This window comes from Pteropus vampyrus, unplaced genomic scaffold (genome assembly GCF_000151845.1).
Source record: "Pteropus vampyrus isolate Shadow unplaced genomic scaffold, Pvam_2.0 Scaffold103, whole genome shotgun sequence".
Classification (NCBI taxonomy): Eukaryota; Metazoa; Chordata; class Mammalia; order Chiroptera; family Pteropodidae; genus Pteropus; species Pteropus vampyrus.
In genome coordinates this window covers 469,990-489,942 of record NW_011888884.1, presented here as the reverse complement: position 1 = coordinate 489,942, position 19,953 = coordinate 469,990, and the positions used below count along the sequence as shown (strand labels likewise).

General features: G+C 34.2%; 1 protein-coding gene across 6 annotated transcripts in view; it reads left to right on the top strand.

The window, feature by feature from the left end:
• The window catches only part of MUSK (muscle associated receptor tyrosine kinase), a 91,645-nt gene that overhangs the window by 67,742 nt on the left and 3,950 nt on the right, over nucleotides 1-19,953 (top strand). For 2 of the 6 annotated variants that reach the window (XM_011364928.1, XM_023533455.1), the window contains 6 exons: nucleotides 3,215-3,221; nucleotides 9,179-9,442; nucleotides 12,499-12,674; nucleotides 13,335-13,358; nucleotides 18,609-18,810; nucleotides 19,320-19,511. In XM_011364928.1, the coding sequence (XP_011363230.1) occupies nucleotides 3,215-3,221; nucleotides 9,179-9,442; nucleotides 12,499-12,674; nucleotides 13,335-13,358; nucleotides 18,609-18,810; nucleotides 19,320-19,511 (865 nt within the window). The remainder of the gene's footprint in view (nucleotides 1-3,214; nucleotides 3,222-9,178; nucleotides 9,443-12,498; nucleotides 12,675-13,334; nucleotides 13,359-18,608; nucleotides 18,811-19,319; nucleotides 19,512-19,953) is intronic. The other 4 variants (XM_023533457.1, XM_023533456.1, XM_011364930.1 and 1 more) reach the window with 2 other exon arrangements.

Below are 19,953 nucleotides of genomic sequence, written 5' to 3'. Positions count from 1 at the left end.
ATCCCTCCTCTAACATGAGCCATTTCCCATTCTACCAACACTCCCACCTTCTTCAATGCTTCTTTTTTGAACTGATCTCAAGGTCTGGAGCTTTTGGTCACTAAATTTAATACTCAAATGACTATATGTAGCATAACCAAAAATGGGCAGTAGAGAGAAGTATAAGATGTGGTACTATTGGAGTCCCTAGCTCCCCAAATGGACCACATACAGAGGTCCCCCTTTATCCATGGGGAATATGTTCTGAGACCCCCAGTGGATGCTTTAACCCAGAGAAAATACCTAACCCTATACATACTACGTTTTTTCCTAGACATACATGCCTTTAATAAAGTTTAATTTATAAGTTAGGCACAGTAAGAGATTAACAATAACTAATAATAAAATAGAACAATTATAATATACTGTAATAAAAGTCATGTGAATGCAGTCACAAAATATCTTATGGGACTGTACTCACCCTTCCTGTGGTGATATGAGTTGCTACAATTCCTACGCAATGATAAGAAGTGAGGTGAATGACATAGGCATTGTGACGTAGCATTAGGCTACTATTGACAACCTCAGCATACGATTTTTTCTTTCCTACCTAAGTCAAGAACTTTCACCTTTTTACTTAAAGGAAGCACTTTAAGATTTCTCTTTGGTATCTTCAGATCGCCACTCTTCTGCTTTTAGGCCATTATTAAATAAAATAAGGGTGACTTGAACAAAAGCACTATGATACCACTACAATCAGTCTGATAACGCAGCCGGCTTCTCAGCAATAATGGGCAGGAAACATTTACAGCGTGGAGACACTGAACAAAGAGATGATTTATGTCCCAGGCCACATGGAGCTGAACGTCATGAGATTTTACCACACCACTTAGAATGGCACATAATTTAAAACTCGTGAATTGTTTATTTCTGGAATTTTCCATTTAATGTTTTCAGATCACAGTTGACTGCAGGTAACTGAAACCGCAGAAAGTGAAACTGTGGACAAAGGGGGACTAGTGTAGTTTTATTTTCCATATTTTAAAAGGAGTTGATGTTTCACACTATTATAGCAAATCAATAGAACTTTGAGTGATATTTTATCATCAATATAGCTGATTGAATGTACTACCATGTTTCATGCTCTCATGTCCGATAGTCACACTCTCTCGTAACCCCAATATTCTCCTCAATTATGAGACATGTGGTGATGTAGCAGGAGCACACGATCCCCTTTACCACTCTCTGTTTTAGCCACGATAGGTAGAAAGCATCCTTGTCAACAAAACAGACACCATCCCCTGGCATTTCATGGTGCTTTTATCTGGTTTCATGTTGATTAAAGGTATTTTGTTTTTGTTTTTAATAAAAAGGAAAAGAATAAATGAGTAACGGCCAGTAGCCGCACTGAATTGCTACCAGCTGTTCTGCAGTTAGGCATACGAGTTCAGCATTCGTTTCACAATTAGACAGCTTTTGCATGTTAGAGTCGCTGTATGTTTTAGAAAAGAGCCCAACATTTACTGACTTCTCCAGATAATTTAAAAGCTGCTACAAATACTGATGACTGTTGAAAAATTTCTGGAATTTTTTAAAAATCTAGTTTTGAGATAAAAAGCACTTACCTATGATTACAGGTTTCTTGGCCCCCTTCCCTGCTCCTTGCCCACTCCAAAAAATAAATAAATAAATAAAATGTGACTGGAGAACTTTCTATAAGGAACATATAAATCCCAAAGAATGAGAGCATCATCTGATTCTCTTAATATTCATGAGACAACCAAGTGCCCTTAAATTAATTTCATTTTTTCTTTTCTTCTTTGTCTTTGAATAAACCTATATAAGCTTATTATCTCTTCCTGAATGCTATGCCTGGATTCTCTTCCACATTGGCTTGTCTCTATGGTACTGAATCCATTTATCTTAAATTGAGAGCATGACATACATATCCTTGTGTTTCAACAGGTTTCCCTGCTCAGCTTCTCTCAGAATTTGCCTTTACCTCTCCAAATTATGTACCATTTTCTCTGAAAGCATTTCCCAATTTCTCCATCCAAATGTTCTAGCTGCACAGTAGCAGAATTGTCATGAGATTTGGGTCCTGTAGGTGCCTCATGTAGGTTAGTTTCTGAGCCCCACCATCAGACTCATTTAATAAAAAGGCCATAAAGACAAGAGTCCCAGACTCAAGGTTACAGAAACCTCATAGTCTCCAATCCTCACAAATGCATAAAGGAATAATTAGAAAGATAAACTCTGAATTTAAGAGGTTTTTCAAGAAGATTGACTTCTCGGAGGAATTCACTTCAGAATCCTTAAAAATAGCAAAAGAAAAAACACCCAAACGGACCTAAAATCTTCAAAAGGAGTTAGACCTGGACATTAGGAGAAATTCTATGAAAGCAAATTGGTTGTAGACAAAACATATATTTTATTACTACTTTTATAATGGGAGTTGGGAAACAGGAGGGAGTAAATCACAAAATGCTGGGTAAAGAGTGTGAAGTTTTACATTTCCTATGCAAAAAGAGTTGGAATCACTCAGAAATTCTGGTCACAGAATTTCTTGCAAGGGTCCTCATGCCTTGCAAGATCCAAGTTGGGGTCATTCGTGCTGGGAGCTCCATAACTGACCCAAGGGGATGGCAGTTCCCTCAGTGCCCTGAGCTCTCACTCTGTGGGCATAATTTATGGAGCCCAGTACAAAATGAAAATGCAAAGTCTCTTGTTAAAAAAATCAAGTATTTCAGGACGGTGACAACAGCGCATTAAGCTAAGCATGTGGCCCTTCTAAGCACAGAGCCGTGTGGCTGCACAGATCACGAGGCCGTGAAGCCAGCGGGTCTGTGCGAATGACAGCTCTCTCATCTCTTTTCCATCCCTCCCCTCTTACCTCTATCCCCCTTAACCTCCACATCTTGCTTTTTTAGTGCAAAGTCCCTGGGTGGCTCACAGAGGGAAATTCAGAGCTCTGAAACTGCCTGGGCCCATGGGCCCTATGGTTGCTTCAACTTGAAAAGAATTCAGTTCCTGGAGACACTCAATATTTTCTTAATCTCCTTCTCCAAATCTGCCTGGTAAGGCGGGGTCTGGCCTTCTGGCAGAAGTCGAGAACTTCTCAGAAGCTTAGAGGTATCAAAGCTATCTCTTGCAAACCATAAGATGAAAATGTACTAACCTTTGTTTCTTTTCCCCTCTAATTTGATTTCGTGGGAACTTCCTTTCCTGTCAATAGAATGGAGGTAAGATATTGTTCTTATATCAATGTTTTGTTTTGTTGTGTTTTAATTTTTGTTTGACATGCCATTTATTGTCTATGTGCTGAGCACTGCAATCTTTCAGAAGTTTTCTAATTCCTCTTCTTTTTAATACTCTTACAAGATGATGATGAAGATAAGTAACATCTATTGAATACTTAGGATGTATCAGGTACTGTTTTAAGGGTTTTACATGTATTATTTAAAGTTATCCTCAGGAGGTCCCTATGAAATAGGTTCTGTTGTTATTCCTATTGTACAGAAGAGAAACTAAGAGAGTTTCTTTGAACTTATATAGCTAGTAAATTATAGGCTCAGAAGGGAAACCCAGAACCAAACTCTCCTTCATTGTTTTGTCCTGTAGATAAGGAAATGTCTTCTTAGAATATAATACTTTGCAACTCACAGTGTGTTATTTGCAGTAAAATTACTTTCATAGAAACTCTATGAAGTTATAACTATTTTTATCTGATTTTACAAATGATGAAAACAAGATTCAGAATGATTAGTTTATAATAGTAATAATGATAATAGTAGTTAAGTTTTGGGCTACATATGATTACTACTTCTCTCATATTAACATTTCAGTAACTTTTGGGGGGCAAGAACTATTTCTATTTTTTCATATGAGGAACCTGATGCACCAAGAGTTGCCCCAACCACATAGAAAAATGCAAAGTCTCAATCTGAGCTTAGGTAGACAGACTCAAGAACTTCCATTGGTAACCACTAACCTAGATAACATAGTAACTGAGCAGGACCTAAAACCCCAGCATTGCTTCCAGTTCTATGGAATGAAATGACTCATTGCATACAAAAATTTTGTTAGTTCTCGATCTTGTCCCAACTCATATAGCTTTGATGCATTTATTTACTTGTCACAGTTCTAAGAGACAGAGTCATGATCCTTAAGGGCTCTACAGGACGGCTGAGTATCTTCTGAAGTGACATACAATACAAACGTAGTAAAAATTAAATTAAAATGCATGCCACCGACAGAAGAGATGTTATCTTTCATTCACACACCATTCAGCACACCTGTCCTCTCTGTACATTTTTAAACCACTCACTCTATTCCTGGCACTGTATTATATAGTAGAGAAAAAAAAACAAATTTTACATATTCCCTCCCCCCAAGGAATTTACATTTTACTAGTTGACACACAGGCATGCATACACACACACACACACACACACGCACACACACACACACACACGCAAAGATTAATTACAAGACAACATAATAATGGAAGCATATACAAATTCCAACGATGCAAGGATAGAAATAGATTGTTCACGTGCAGGTCAATGCAAATGAAAAAGTTTAAATTCATTAGTATTCAAATAAATGCTAATTAAATACAAATTCCATCCTATTTTTTACTTGTGATAACACAAGCACTCTCAGACTCTGCTGGTAGAGACAAAATTGCTATAACCTTTGTAGAGAGCATTTGGCAATTTTTATTAAGAACCTTAAAATGATTGTATCTATTAATCGGAAAAATCCACATTTAATAATCTATGTTAAGTAAATAATAAGTGTATGAACAATGAAATTTAAAACAATCCTACATTTATAAGTGAAATATATGAGCAATGTCAATATTTACCAATAAGGTAAATATGTGATTTTAGGACAATGTTCTTGAAAAATATAGTGGCATAGGAAAATGTTTATAATATCATGCTAAGTAAAAATACAGATACAAAGATAAATTTACAGAATAATTCTAATTACTCTGTAAATGTATTTATGTTCTATATATTTTTATTCTGTATATTTATATCCTATAAATATAATTATGTACTATGTATATATACTACATATAGTATATATAATTATCTATTGTATTTATGTATATACTGATTATAACTGATATATGTACAAACATATAAAATATATAAAGTTTATATATTTGGCTAATATAATAAATTTTCAAAAATTTTTAAATTTCAAATTGTCTTTACAACACTCTTCATTTTACACAATAACTAGGTAGTAATTTTAGTCAGAAGAAACACAAGAGCTGTTTTTCAGAGAAGGCCATGTCCTTCCACTTGAGAACATTGGGTTTGGGTTTGACATTTCAGAAAAATGACATGTGATCCATGTCTCAGAGCAGAGGTTGGCAAACTTTTTCTGTAAAGGGCCAGATATTAAACATATTTGGCTTTGTGGGCCATACTGTCTCTATTGCCACTGCTCAACTCTGCCTTTGCAGGGCCAGAACAGTGTAGACAATTCATAAATGGTTGAACATGGCTTTGCTCTGATAAAACTTTACGTATAGACACCGAAATTTGAAATTCATATAATTTTCACTTCTTCTTTTGATTTCTTTCAACCATTTAAAAACGTAAACATCATTCTTGGCTCACAAATGGTATAAAAAGAGGCGGCTGGCTGAAATTGACCTGTGGGTTGTATTTGCTGATCCTGCCTTAAAGAATGAACCATATAAAATGACACTAGGTGTGAAAGAATGAAAACAATTCCAGTTTGCTTTGGAGATTGGAAATGGCGTAGAACCCTGTTCATCACACTTATTGGTTGGTAAAGTATAGTGGGAGACCAGCCAGTTGGTAGATAAGGAAAGATTTGTCTACACCAGAGGAGAGGTACAGGTGTGCCACCCCTTGGGAGGGTAGGGAAGGTGTGGCATTTCCACTGGGGTGATGGCGTCGCCTTCACTCAAACAAACCACAGCTGGTCATCTGCATGTGACCTTTGGACAAAACATTATGTGTTCCAAGGGAGTAGAGTTTTCCCTCACAGAAACTGCAAGACCGTGTTTAAAAGCGGGATTATGCATGTTAAAGCAAAGAGAAATAAAAGGTATAGTGAGAATCCTTTAAATATCCATTTAACCAAGGAAACTTGTCTGTTATAAAGCAAATGAAAACAAGGACTTGAGATCAAATATCCACTGCTGCCTTTAAAAAAGAGAAAATTCACAGAAAAGAAGATCAGCCAGGTTTAGTTTGTCAGGAGAGAGAGGGACTTGGCTGCATGTGCAGTTACTAACATTTTTGGAGATAGTTTAGCAGATCATTCCAAAATAACCAGCATTCTATGAACGGATCCCTGTGACCTCTGCCCCACTGCTCAACAGACCAGTGAACAATAAACCAGCTGCTTCTGGTATTGCTCCATCGGCAGTCCCCAAAACTGCCTGCAGAGAAACGTGACTTCAGTTGGACTGGGAGGGGTCTCATCACTTGGCAAAAGACAGAAGAAGACACCACTGGAAATTTATTGCATTTATCTCATTCCCCAGTTTTTGCTGTGAGCTTCTTTGAAATTTAATTTAAGTGATATGGTTAGGAGGTTGAGAGACGAAATGGCCCAATTTGCCTCCATGTTTTGCCTCTAAAATTTGATCACTGCATAAAACTTGAGGTTTACAAGTCTGCAAAAGAAGAGAGAAAAAGGAAAAAGAAGTAGTTTCAACTCTGAAACTATGACGGGGTAGTCTCTCTCTCTCTCTCTCCACACACACACACACACACACACACACACACACACACACACACACGTATATATACACACATATATACATATATAATGTATATGTATAATATATGTACATATAATACATGTATATATTTGGTCCTATATATTTCTTACCTTGTGGAGCTAATCCTAGTATAGATATGGTACCAAAGCTAAGTCTTTAAAGCTCCCAGAAACATTACAAAGACTTAGAAAGTTAATAAGAACCATACACTTTGTATTTTATGATTTTTCCCAGCATGCAAAGGGCTTTCACTGGCTAGTTATCATCAAACTGGTAGAAAAACCAAAACTATAACTAAGATCTCATTTCTATTCAAAACTTATTCTCCTTTTCTCTTTTGATTTCTATTTATTTTTTATATTACATAGCTAAAAATAAATGAGGGCTCAAATGAGGGCTTACATGCTCAAAAATAAATGAGGGCTCAATATTCTTATGCCAACTGAGATTCTTCAAAGATTTTGTTTGAGCTTTTATTAAGAGAAGCAGCAGAAATGCAGGGAGATAGAGAGTGATTATTAATTGATTATTCATAGTCTCTATTTCTGAGGCTATTTTTATTAATTTTTCTTTTATGTGCTTCTTTTTAGTTTCCAATATTTTCTAAAAAAATGATTTTTGTTTGTGTAATGAAAGAAAAAATTATGTTTTTAATTTTAAAACTACAGAAAAATAAAGAGCAGAGTCATTCAATAGTTAACACATAACAGCAGAACCTGGATGAATATTCTCAGCTCTGATACACTGGGAGAAATATTTAACCTATACATGATACATTTTTTTTCTGTTAAGTGAAAAGAGTCATACTTGCCTTTTTACCAAGATATTATATTAATATGTGAAACCATTTTACAAACTAGTTTGAGATACATTTGGTTATTAAATATTATTATTTAGTTTCTTAAAGCATAGCATTCTTGCTGCTCTAGAACTTCCTTAGTGTTATCATAGAGTGGGTTTTCTAAGAGGTTTGGTCATAGCTGAGTGTTTTTCTGGGTGTTTTCCCAACCTTATCTGGCCAAAGTTTTCATGAAAGTTTTGTTACCTTACTTAAGGTCCTCTTTTTAAAAATCCCCAACAAACTACAAAATGCAGTCAAATTCATGTTGGCTTATTAGTAAAAGCCAAAAATGAATTACAGGAAATTTCTATGTTACAAAACATTATCTTAAAGTATATCATTTCTTGGAATTTCATTGTTTAATCTGAGTTGTACTTCATTTAATAGATTTGCTTTAAAGACTAGCCAATAATGGTTTCTAAGTATCAATTTTTCAAATTCAAATGAGATTTCTTAATAATTTAAAATTTTTCACAAATTTCAATTTGTTTAATTTTCTTACCTTAAAATCCTTTATATAAATATAATAAAATGCTAAACCCCAACAGTTGTACAAATTAAATAAGAATACAACGAGAGTTTCTGTCATTATTAAAGAGAGAGATCTGATAAGAGGCATCAAAATTTATTGATACCATCACATTGCTTACACATAATAAGTGCTCAGTAAATATTTGTCAGGTGAGTATAGGAATTATTATAATTCCCAGCATTCCCTTAAGGGATATGTGAAAAATGTACCAGCAGTGTTTTTCATTTCCTTATTGTCCTCTTTAATTATTATAATGGATAAGTTTTTAATTTTATTTTTTGTGCTAGCCTTATAGATTTTACAGTTCTTCTTTACATATATTATCCTTTAACACACAATAATCTTAGTTCAGAATACTTACTTACATCACTTTACAGATTAGGACATTAGAGCTTTGAGTGACCATATGGCTTTTTTCTAAGACATGTAATGAGAAAGTAGCAAAGCTAAAGGTGCTACTTCGCTCCTCTGAGAGCAGTGTCCTATGCTTTCACCCCTACGGGGCTTTCTTTTTGTTCTTTAATGGAATGCTCTGAGAGAATCTGTATACAGAAGGCATCACAGAGAAGTATGTGTGCTACAAAATTCAGGTACTTAACTATCCTAATACAAACTTTTTTTGTAAAGCTACAAGATTTGGGGATCAGAGCAATTATTATGCTCACTTGTTAATCATCATGATAAATATATATTTTTATGTATTTCTTTGCTTACGTCAGCTTATTTGTAAGAAGCATGTGAGGCTGTTTAACTAAGAGCAGTCAAATTCTATTTATAATGTAAATAATAATGGAAACCAATAGTTTGCAAAGCTTTCCACATTCATTATCACATGTGATCCTCATAATAGCTCTGGGGTAGCTGGAGATGGTATAAGTGCAGGTAGAAATGAAGACACTATTCAGATGGAGCATTTCAACCAATTCGCTTGTGAATTTTCTCTGATTTCTGTGATACGGATGTGGAAACTAAAAAAAAAAAAAAAAAAAGCAGACGGAATGCTAAGAAATAGCATGTGACTGAGAACATTGTTCATTGCCTCTTTCAGCAAACCACAGAAAGATAACAAAGGCTACTGTGGCCAGTACAGAGGGGAGGTGTGCAATGCTGTCCTGGCAAAAGATGCTCTTGTTTTCTTCAACAACTCCTACGCAGACCCTGAGGAGGCCCAAGAACTACTGGTCTACACCGCCTGGAATGAACTGAAAGCAGCGAGCCCACTCTGCAGGCCAGCTGCTGAGGCTTTGCTCTGTAACCACGTCTTCCAAGAATGCAACCCTGGAGTAGTACCTACTCCTATACCTATCTGCAGGTAAAATGAAAAATAAATAAGTAATTGAGAAAATTTATTTTCTGTCTGCAAACAAGAAGAATTTTTAAAAGAGGAAGTTGTCATGTGCAATAATAAGGGCAAAAACTAGCTTTTGTCCAAATAGAAAGTAATTATTGCGCAAAATTCCTACCATGCAAATCACTGATGATATAATACAAGGACTCTGGGCTTATAGAAAACATCATAACAGGTGTAATATTCTATTGTCCTTATTATTGTTCACATTTTCATATTCATAAATATCCCTGCTTTCTACAAAAAATTTTTAAAAATTTTTAAAAATTTTTTAAAAACTTTTAAATTTTTGGAACTCGTTAGTAAGCCAAGATAGAGAAGAGAAAATAAAACTACATTTCAAGTGTTTCAGCATTATTTTCCAACAAATATGAGGTTATAGTGAGCAGTTCAGAATATTATTTTATATTACATATATATATTACTTTAAAATACATTCCACCCAATATTCTAATTTAAGTACTGCCACTCTTGTCTCATATGAGAGAAGGGGGAGAGAGGTAGGTTATAAATAGCTACTTCTTTAAAACCCACCATACTCTTTAAACTGAAATTCATAAATACATATTCCATAGAATTATCTTTGCCTCTATTTACTTCTTATGTAGAAAAGATAGGAATCAATCTGGCTCTTGAGCCAAATAGAACAAAGTTCAAATACTTTTTTTACCACTTTGTAGATGTATGTGCTCTTGGCTAATCTTCACTTTCCTCATTTCCAAAACAGAATTGAGAGGATTAAGGGATAAATTGCATTCATGGTTTATATCAGAAAAGGGATAGATATTGTTTTCTTTTGAGGAAAACACATAAAAACTACCAACACAGTACATTTCCACCTCTGTTTTGATGATCCTGGAACTATTTAAATGCTGAAATCATTTCAGGGCACTCTATTTAGCATAGAGAATTACAGTGAGATAATTAAAATAGAGTGCTCTGTGCCTCTACTTACCACAGATTTTAAGGGTTTGGAGACATTGAAAGAGTAATATAATTTTTTATTTCTTCACTTAAGATTGTATTTTCATCAAGCATGACATCTAAGTATCTCTCAAGAGACAACCAGAGTTAAAATTAAATTGTATTATTGTATGCTAGCACAAAATAAATTGTGTAACTTTCCATTATTTATATCCTAGATCAGTTTACATGCATGGGCCACAGATGTTCTTTTTAAAATTGAAAGTAATTTACTGTTTTTGTGTTTTTAGAAAAAATCCCTTTCATTGAGCTTTCAAATTTATAGCATAGTTAATTACTTTCTTAATAGGTAAGTCATGTATAGTATACTTAAAAATTTTTTTCCTAATTCCAATTGTTATTTAGATAAGTATTTTTTATCTGAAAATTGTCTCTACTTTTGAAAATCCTTGTAGTTAAACATTTTATTCAAATTGGGGTCAGAAAATATAGTCTAAAAATTTTCACATTTTTATATTTTATTGAGTTTTTCTTTTCTCTGATATATAATTAATAATTGTTAAAAAAAATTAGATATTTGAAAAAAGAGTCTCTGCTTTTAAGGTACAAAATTAATATATAGTATGTATATATTAGTACCAATAATTAAATTGTCCAATGCTTTCTGCTCTTAAGTAAGGTTTGTCTATTTGATTCAATAGTTCAATAGTGAACATTTTCACAGCAATCGTTTTTGCTAAGAATGTTTTCTTACAATCCTGGCAACGTTAGCTTTTTGCACCAGTGACATTTGAACTAAAATTGGGCTTATTGTTAACAATTATTGTTAATAACTAGTAAGGTTATTCTTCATATTTTATGCTTCCTTACTTTTTTGTTATGTCTTTAGTTTTGTTTGCCTTTATTCTTCAAAGTGGATCCAAAGTCTTCAGCCATTTTACATCCTATTTCTAGTTATTTGTGAAATCATTTATTTATTTATTTTTTTTTTTTTTTTTATTTTTTTATGAGAGGCAACCCTTAGTTGACCTCACGGATTGCAAGGACCTTGCCAGTTACAATTCCTTATTTTTTATTTTTTATGCCTACAGCACCTGCTCTTCCTAGAAATTTTTTAAAGTGTACTGTTGCTCCTGGTTTTCTAATCATAAACAGTCATTCTATATAATTTGTGCCTCTTTCCATGAATGACAAGAAGTTTCACTTATTCAACAGATAATTAATGGAGCTCCTACTGGGCTCCAAGTGCTATTCTAGGCTATTTATCCATGGGGTTTACATTCTAGCAGAAGACAATGAGCAAGAGAAATAATATATTAATAACTTCTATTATTACCTTAGAAATTATAAAATGTCATAAATAAAAAAGAAAAAATGAACACCAGGGTAAGGAAGATCTGAAACGCCAAAGGTAGGGGATGAACATGACAGATACACATTCAAATAAATATTACTCTGGCTTTCTCACACGGAAGCACACACAGCAGTGGGGCAGGATTCAGTTTCCCCTAAGCCAGGGCTAGTTAAAGACCCACATGCTCTCCTAGAACCTGCCGGGAAGGTAGAGCTTTACTGTTTTGAAAGACACAGCATGCTGTGATGAGGACTGTTTCTCAGGCCCTGCCTATTATACTCAAGATTATAGGAAAATCTCCCAGGCTGGAAATTGACTGACAATGATCCGTGACTTTAAGTATGTATGTTTTTAAAACTGTGTACCTCGTTTCTGTAACTTTATAGTTATTTTAATATAAGGTTGGAGTAAAATAGATTATTGATTCCTAATCTAACACCTTTTGAATTTAAAAGTTCTTTTTTTCCCCCCAAGAAAGAAATACTTTACATGTAATTTTATTTTTTTAAAGTAGCATTGTCTTTTAAAAACAAAACAAGGTAGCATTTTATCTCACAGAATAACATAGGATATTTCATAAAGTCTTACATTATTTACAATAAGACAGTCCTTTCAAAAGCCCTTTCACAAGAACAATGTACTATGATGATGTTTTGAAAATAAAGAATTTAGTTTCTGCCACAAATTCGGCTTTAACATGACATGATTCATCATCACGTTTTTTCTCCATAAAATATTTTAGAGAGTATTGCCTGGCAGTAAAGGAACTCTTCTGTGCAAAAGAGTGGCTGGCAATGGAAGAAAAGAACCACAGAAGACCCCACAGATCTGGGACACATCTGTCCTCCATGCCAGAATGCAGCAAGCTCCCCAGCATGCACTGGGACCCCGTGGCCTGTTCCAGACTGCCGTATTTAGGTAACAAAGTTTTCTGAACACTTTGGAGGTTAAGAGAAATGTATCATTTTTGAACAAACTAAAGTGTGAGTGAACGTAAGTCTCCTAATATTTCAAGGCATTTCTAATATTTTTTTGAGTTTTGCCTCCCTCGGAAACCTAATAACAGAATCCTAGTGCTATCCGAATTGCACAGGTGAGCATAAGGATTTACTTCATTTGTTCTAAAAGAAATTATAAATCACTTTTAACTGCTGCTTGAGATGTTAGCTTATTTCATAAGGAGATCTTACGAGAGCTTGCAACATTTTCTGGAATGTTCAGAGGATGGCTAAGAAACTTCTCATACTTTGTCAGAGGAATGGAATAAAGGAATAAATTTTTCTTAGCCAATGCAGCAGACTTTTAAGCATGCAAAAATTAGCCACATGTTTGAAAATGCCGACCTCACAAAACAAAGCTGAATCGCTGCATGTTGCTTTAATGAACTTTGTTTGTAAGGAACTCTAACAGCTGGTTTAATTTCAAAGACGCAATCCTTTCACATTCGAATGCAAAGAACGTTTTCCAATTGCATATTAAAGAGCTGAAAGAGAAGTTGCAGTTCTTAGCACTCTCTCACAGAATATATGAGATATCTGGATGCTCATTTAAAACAAATTTTTATCCTTTCCCCCTCAGATTATAAAAAAGAAAACCTAACAAGTAAGTAATTCTGTTTGTGACCGTGAAATCTTATGTGTATGTAAATGGATTCATGCATGCATATTTATACTCATACTTGATAATGTTCAGAACAGAATATACAACTCCTCTCAAAGGCTTGCTACCATCAACGCGCAGGGTAGAACATGAAGTGTGATTATTAGAAATCTTAGTTTATAGCTTCTAATTAGGCTATGGAGACATAATGAATGATACAAACAATATCTCCTACCTCAAGGTTATTAGCTTACTTGATTCCTTATATAGCTATAAAATGAGCCAAATTGAAAATGTCACCTTTCGATATTGCATTCATGATTTTTTATATCGTCTATAGAGTGAAAACAAATATCTCTTTCTTCATTAAGCCAATTCACAATCTTCATTTGTGACAGCAGATCCTTCTTTTGGAAGATAGGAGATTTTTTAAAAACAGTTAAAGTTTACAGGGACAATCAAGTGGTTTTAAATGTGTAGTCTCAAAATTCCTAAGAAAGAATTCAAGAAATTTGCTCGAAAAGGGATGTCCCAGAAACTAACTTGTATCAGAGAGTGCCTTAACCTAGCAGAATGCAGTAATTCTCAGAATGATACTAGAAAAGTTTTTCATGTCAGTTTACTTCCCTCTACTTGACTGTTCTAAGGCTTAAATCATACTTGCTTCCTGTGACACATAGTCCAGCCTAATAGCCTCTGCACTTGGCTAAGTGCCAGGACTTGATTTTACCAGCGTACTTAAAGAACTAAGATTTAAAGCATTAAAAGAAAGAATGCTACTGGTTGCAAATGAATCATGGCTCAGAGTTAGTAAAAAAGCATAGTTATGGAAAAAAACAACAACCTCTATTGTTCTTTGCCATACAAGCAGCCAAACTTTACTTTGATTGGACATTTAATTGATGACTGTGGTCTTTGTTATCTTTCGATTGTTTACTCATTCATCCATTCAAGTGTCCATTGAAGGTTTCCTGTATAGAACGAGCTGACTTTTAATCCTAGATTAGACAGGAACAACCCGCACGGAAAAGCATCCGTATTTCTGCCTTTTACACCTATCATAAGGATAGAAATATACATTAGCTACAATAAACTCATTTCCTATTCTTAAAAAGCAGTTTTCTGAAATATTTTGTATAGGTAAGAACATGAACTCCAAATGATCGTTTCTTCTGAACATGCGATGAGGAATGTTTAAAAGTGTTCTCCCCGAGTTAAATGCAATTCTTATTAAAGAAATTGGCTTTATCTCTTCAGATAGGTCATCTATATTAGGTAATGTCCCATATTCTATGGGAGTGTGTGAAGCCCTCAAACATTTTTTGAAGAGTTTCTTGATTTCTGAGTAAACTCAAAAGGATCTTACTAGTTCACTTTGAAGAGTGATGGAAGATTTTTGTAAAAATCATTAGTTTATCTTTTGCATTATTCCTTCTTGCTTGAACACATAGACTAGAATTTTAGGAGTTTTTATTTTATAACTTCTTTTGCAGAAGTGAAATATCTTTTTAAGCATGTAATGCCTTTATATTATTCTCACTATTTGTCTACTTAGCAGGCATTTCACTATTCCTGGATTCTCTGGGGCTGCACATAATTTATGTATTTCCTCAGATTTGGGTGATTAGAGCCTTTGAATTCTTGCATATTTTCAGGATATCTTTCTTTTACATGGATAGTCGAAAGCTATATTAGCCAGATATAGAATTCTTGAGTGACATTTCTTATCTCTCAGTAGTCTAGATATATGATTCCACTCTTTTCTAGCTTCTAGTTTTGAAAATGAATTGTCTGAATCTGGTTACTTTTTCCTTTAAGTAACTTGTTCTTTCTATCTACATAGAAACATAATTTTTCTTTCTCCTTATTATCTATAAGGTGGAAATCCTATGTAATGGTGTGTTACTGAACATCTCTTTCCAACTCCATATTCAGGACTTCATACTGACAGCTTGAAATCAGTCGTGATGGAAGTATTTATACCATGCAAGTCAGGTTGCAGCTGGGTGATTCTTCTAAGTCAAAAGTTGGTCATGCTGCTCTACTATTTAAAACCCCCCAGTAATTCTCTCTATTGACTGCAGGGCAAAGGCCAGATTAAACTTAACTTGGTATGCAAGGCCTTTAATGACCAAGACCCGACATCTGCAGCCTTACTCGTAGACACTCCTCAACTCGACAATGAAACTTTTACGTGCACTTTTAGAAAGGCATCACAACTTCTTGGCTAGGGCCCTGGTTCGTGTTATTCCTTCTTTATAGAATACTATCTCCCTGCCCTGACTCCATCCAAATCCTTCCCCCTCTCCACACACACACATACACCTTCAAATGGTCATTGCCTACTCACTTGTATATTTAAATTAGTTACTTTAGAAAACTTCTCCGGTATGCCTAGACCTGGAGCTGGGCTGCCCTTGGATGCTCACAAGCATCCTGTTCTTACTGTTCTTATGACACTTTTTACATTTTACTGTATTTATCTGTTTACGAATTGTTCCCCAGTTAAACACTTCAACACAAACACCACAGGATTCTTGTCATGTCCACCACAGGATTCTTATACCTAATAATCAATATTAATTTAATGAATACATTAATGTATGGCTGAGTGGGTTAATGAAATTCCCCTGATGTTCAGAGGAGAAGGATAAAGAGGTAAAATTGATGAGAAGAAAAAGTTTAAAAGGAAAGAAACTGGAGATCCAAACCGATCATTTGAATGCAAAGATATAACTAATGTCACTCTAAAAAATACCGCAAATAGATCAGAAACTATAATCAAGGAAAAACAAAATTCTCCTGAGAGGAAGAAGTAATTAAATCCATGAAGCAAAACTATTGTTCAAACTTATGCCAATTCTTGCATTTTGAAAATAAATCTTACTAAATCATCATAGATTATTTTTTTACTATGCCATTGAATTCTATTTTCTGATATTTTTCAGAAAAATTGCCCTTATACTTACTAATAAGATTATACTACCATTTATGAATTACATTACATGTTAAATATGGTATGAACTGCTCTGTAAAATCCAGATATAAAACAGTCACTTCTTCCTGTCTTTCCACGATTGTCCCTACTTTATTATTAGCAGCAGATTTCACTGTCCAACTTAAGCCCCCTTTCTCACCCACCTTAGATTGACTTTAAAAACCTTCGATGACTCAGTCCAAAGAAAATCATATCGGCTTTCAAATCAATCATAGACGAACCTGGGAAGTTTGTTAAGTCCACCATTTCTGTGATGCTAGACGGGAAGTGCTGTCGTTGGTACTGCACGGATGTTTTACTGCTGTGCTGACGTTCTTCCAGGTCCAGGTGCCCGTCTGAGTCACAGCGATGGCCAGACTTAGTCTCCATGGGCTTCAAAAGGACTTGCTTAACTGTGGGTGCTCGGGACATAATCACTGTGTCCACTCCCAGGCTAAGGAGTCATACGAGGGCACCCCTTGTAATCCCTGTTTTTATAGTGTCCTGTTTCAGATGGCTTTAGGCACCTATTGCAGTAAAAGTTTTCTTTTGACTTTGTAATGTTTTATATTAATATATTTCCTTATATTAAATTATTATTCTCTTACCATACTGCTAATATTGCCCATGGCTAATGTTTCATTTAGGATCTTTTAAATCTATGTTCAATAATCTATGAATGTGCTTTTCTATTGTGCTAACATTGTTCGGTTGTGATACTAGTATAATAACTTTCTAAAATAATTTGAAAGATTTTTCTCCTACTGGAACATTAGAAAATATGAAAACGTTATCTCTTCCAAGACAGAAAGACTATATCCATAATTCTATAATGACCTTTAAATTTCCTAGTTGTAGCTATATTCAGATTTTCTAATTCTTCAAATTTGATATCATTTTTCTTAAGATTTTAAAATGTAATTGCATAATTATACATTATTTTATTTTTATTGACATTTGAATTTATTGTCATAATTTCATCATTCCTAATTTATGTTTGTGCCCTTCCCATGTATTTAAAATTAAAATTCCTCTGACTAGACTACTTAATAATATTTATTAAGACCAACTGTTGACTTATTTTTTAATTCTATTATTTGTGGTATGTGTATTCTAACTTATTAATTTCCACTTGTCCATGACTGTTACTTTATCTTCTATTTTCCTTTGTTTTCTGTAGTTTTTATTTCCTTTCCAGAGTCTTGAATCAAACGTTCAGTACCTTCATTTTTTTTTAATCTATTGGAAAGAGATAACACTATGAGTTTATCATTCAGCACAGCTTTGTCTAAATTCCATACACACTATGAGGAAGTTATTTTCTAATCTGTAACTATGGTTACTTTTTACTCTTTGAAAAGATACTGAATTTTTTTTTATCTTGTTGGATTTTATTTAATCTATTGTTAATTGCATTTTAGTCAAAGAATAGATCTGCATAATTTCTGCTTTTGAATTTTATAAAGATTTACCTATGTGGCCTGACAAAAAGTCATGTCTGTCAGTATTCCACAAATATTTGAAAATCAGGTTTACTTTCTCTTTTTAGGGTACAAAGTTCATACTTTATTATTAAAACATCCTTGTCGATTATATTATTAAAATACTCTGTTTCCATGTTTTTTCTTTACTCAATCAATTAAAAGGATTTAAAAGTAATTAATATGGTTGTTTTAATAGATACACAATGGACTTTGCACTCTACAGAGTGATATGAGTATGGCATCTTTTGGTTTCCAGCAGTAATGTAGATTTTACCTTGTTTTTATATTGCATTGACCTTTTAATAGGAGTTTGACAGAAGTCCAATTTTTAGATGAACTAAATTCTGCTCATTTGTGTCCCAACATTTTCATTTTTCATTTTCTCCATTAATTTTATTCTGTTTGTAAATAAACAGTGAATGTGTATAAAATTCACCTTTAGACCATCTTGACTTTGCTATTTAATTTCATAAAAATATTTTATTTAATAACTTAATTTCCATGATTGTTGTCAAGTCATAAGCGATACAATGCAGTGTAATGAGCACTAGCCCAAGATCTGCATGTGTTGCAGAAAAAAAAATTTTTTCTACTATTTCTATAAGCTGGGTTTACTCACGATTGGACCTCACTGGATTCTCACAATTGGACTTTATAGATGTATAACCAAGGAGAATCTGATACATTAAAACATACTCTTAAAATTAAATTTAGTTCACTGGATGCTTGAATACAAAAAATTGCATCTTAAAAGTTTAAGAATGAATGAAAAGAATTATTGTTTACTTTCAGCATTCCCACCAGTGACGTCCTCAAAGCCAAGTGTGGACATTCCAAATTTGCCTTCCTCCTCCTCCTCCTCCTTCTCTGTCTCACCTACATACTCCATGACTGTGATAATCTCCATCATGTCCAGCTTTGCAGTATTTGTGCTTCTTACCATAACTACTCTTTATTGCTGCCGAAGACGGAAACAATGGAAAAATAAAAAAAGGTAAGATTCTAGTTAAGCTAATCACCCGTAGTAATGTTCTAAAATGTACATATTTATTATGGGAACTGGGGACAGGAGGCGGAATACATATAACTCTGCCAGTCTCTTTATGACATCTACCGCATTGCTTTAAAATTGAACACTCCCATCATGATCTTTAAAAATATCGATACTTTTTGCAGAGGATCACACGTCCTAAGGTTAATTTTTCACAGCAGATAGAAGCTCAACAGTAATTTGGAAGAATACAGCTATTCTCATCTTCCCCCTCATCTCCACTGCCACTGCTAGATTGGATAGTAACAAAATTCCTGAGAAAATGTGACTTTTGCTTCCAGAACAAAACAACAAAAATACTTCATTGCTCTAAAACTGAAGGTTCTTCGGCTGCTTAGTATAATTTATTTTGTTTCCTTCCAAACACAATATCTCTTTGGGACCTCGGTCTGATCGCAAAGATCTCACCTGATACTGACCTCATTCCTGATCTTACCTGTCTTAACCTGCAGAGAATCAGCAGCAGTAACCCTCACTACTCTTCCTTCTGAGCTCTTGCTAGACAGACTTCATCCCAATCCCATGTACCAGAGGATGCCACTGCTTCTGAATCCCAAATTGCTCAGCCTGGAGTATCCAAGGAATAACATTGAATATGTGAGAGATATCGGTGAGGGAGCGTTTGGAAGGGTCTTTCAAGCAAGGTAAAGTCATCCTTATAAAAATTCTCTCCACTGAAATACGCTATGCCTGAAAAGTTACCAGACCATTACCTCGATGTTGATATAATATGTATATTAGTTATTATCAAATTAGTTAATTCTTCATGTCATTAAACTTATTCATATTAAGTATTATACTTTGAACCTAAATAATTTCCCTCTCTGCTGGAAAAATAGGGTTGCGTATATGGAGAGAATCTTTGTATAATGTTCAAACTACGAGCACTTAGCAAAGTTTAATCAACTTTCCTTTTCAGAAAAGAACTTATACATTTTTAATCATACTCCCTTGCATTGTTCTTAGTAAGTAATTCTCAAATTTACTTCTCTTCCATTTCCTAAAGCTATATTCTCTACTTCATTTAAAGTTTACTTTGAACTAGTGTTTCAGTATAAGGATTCAGAGCCTGATGTGTGTAGATAT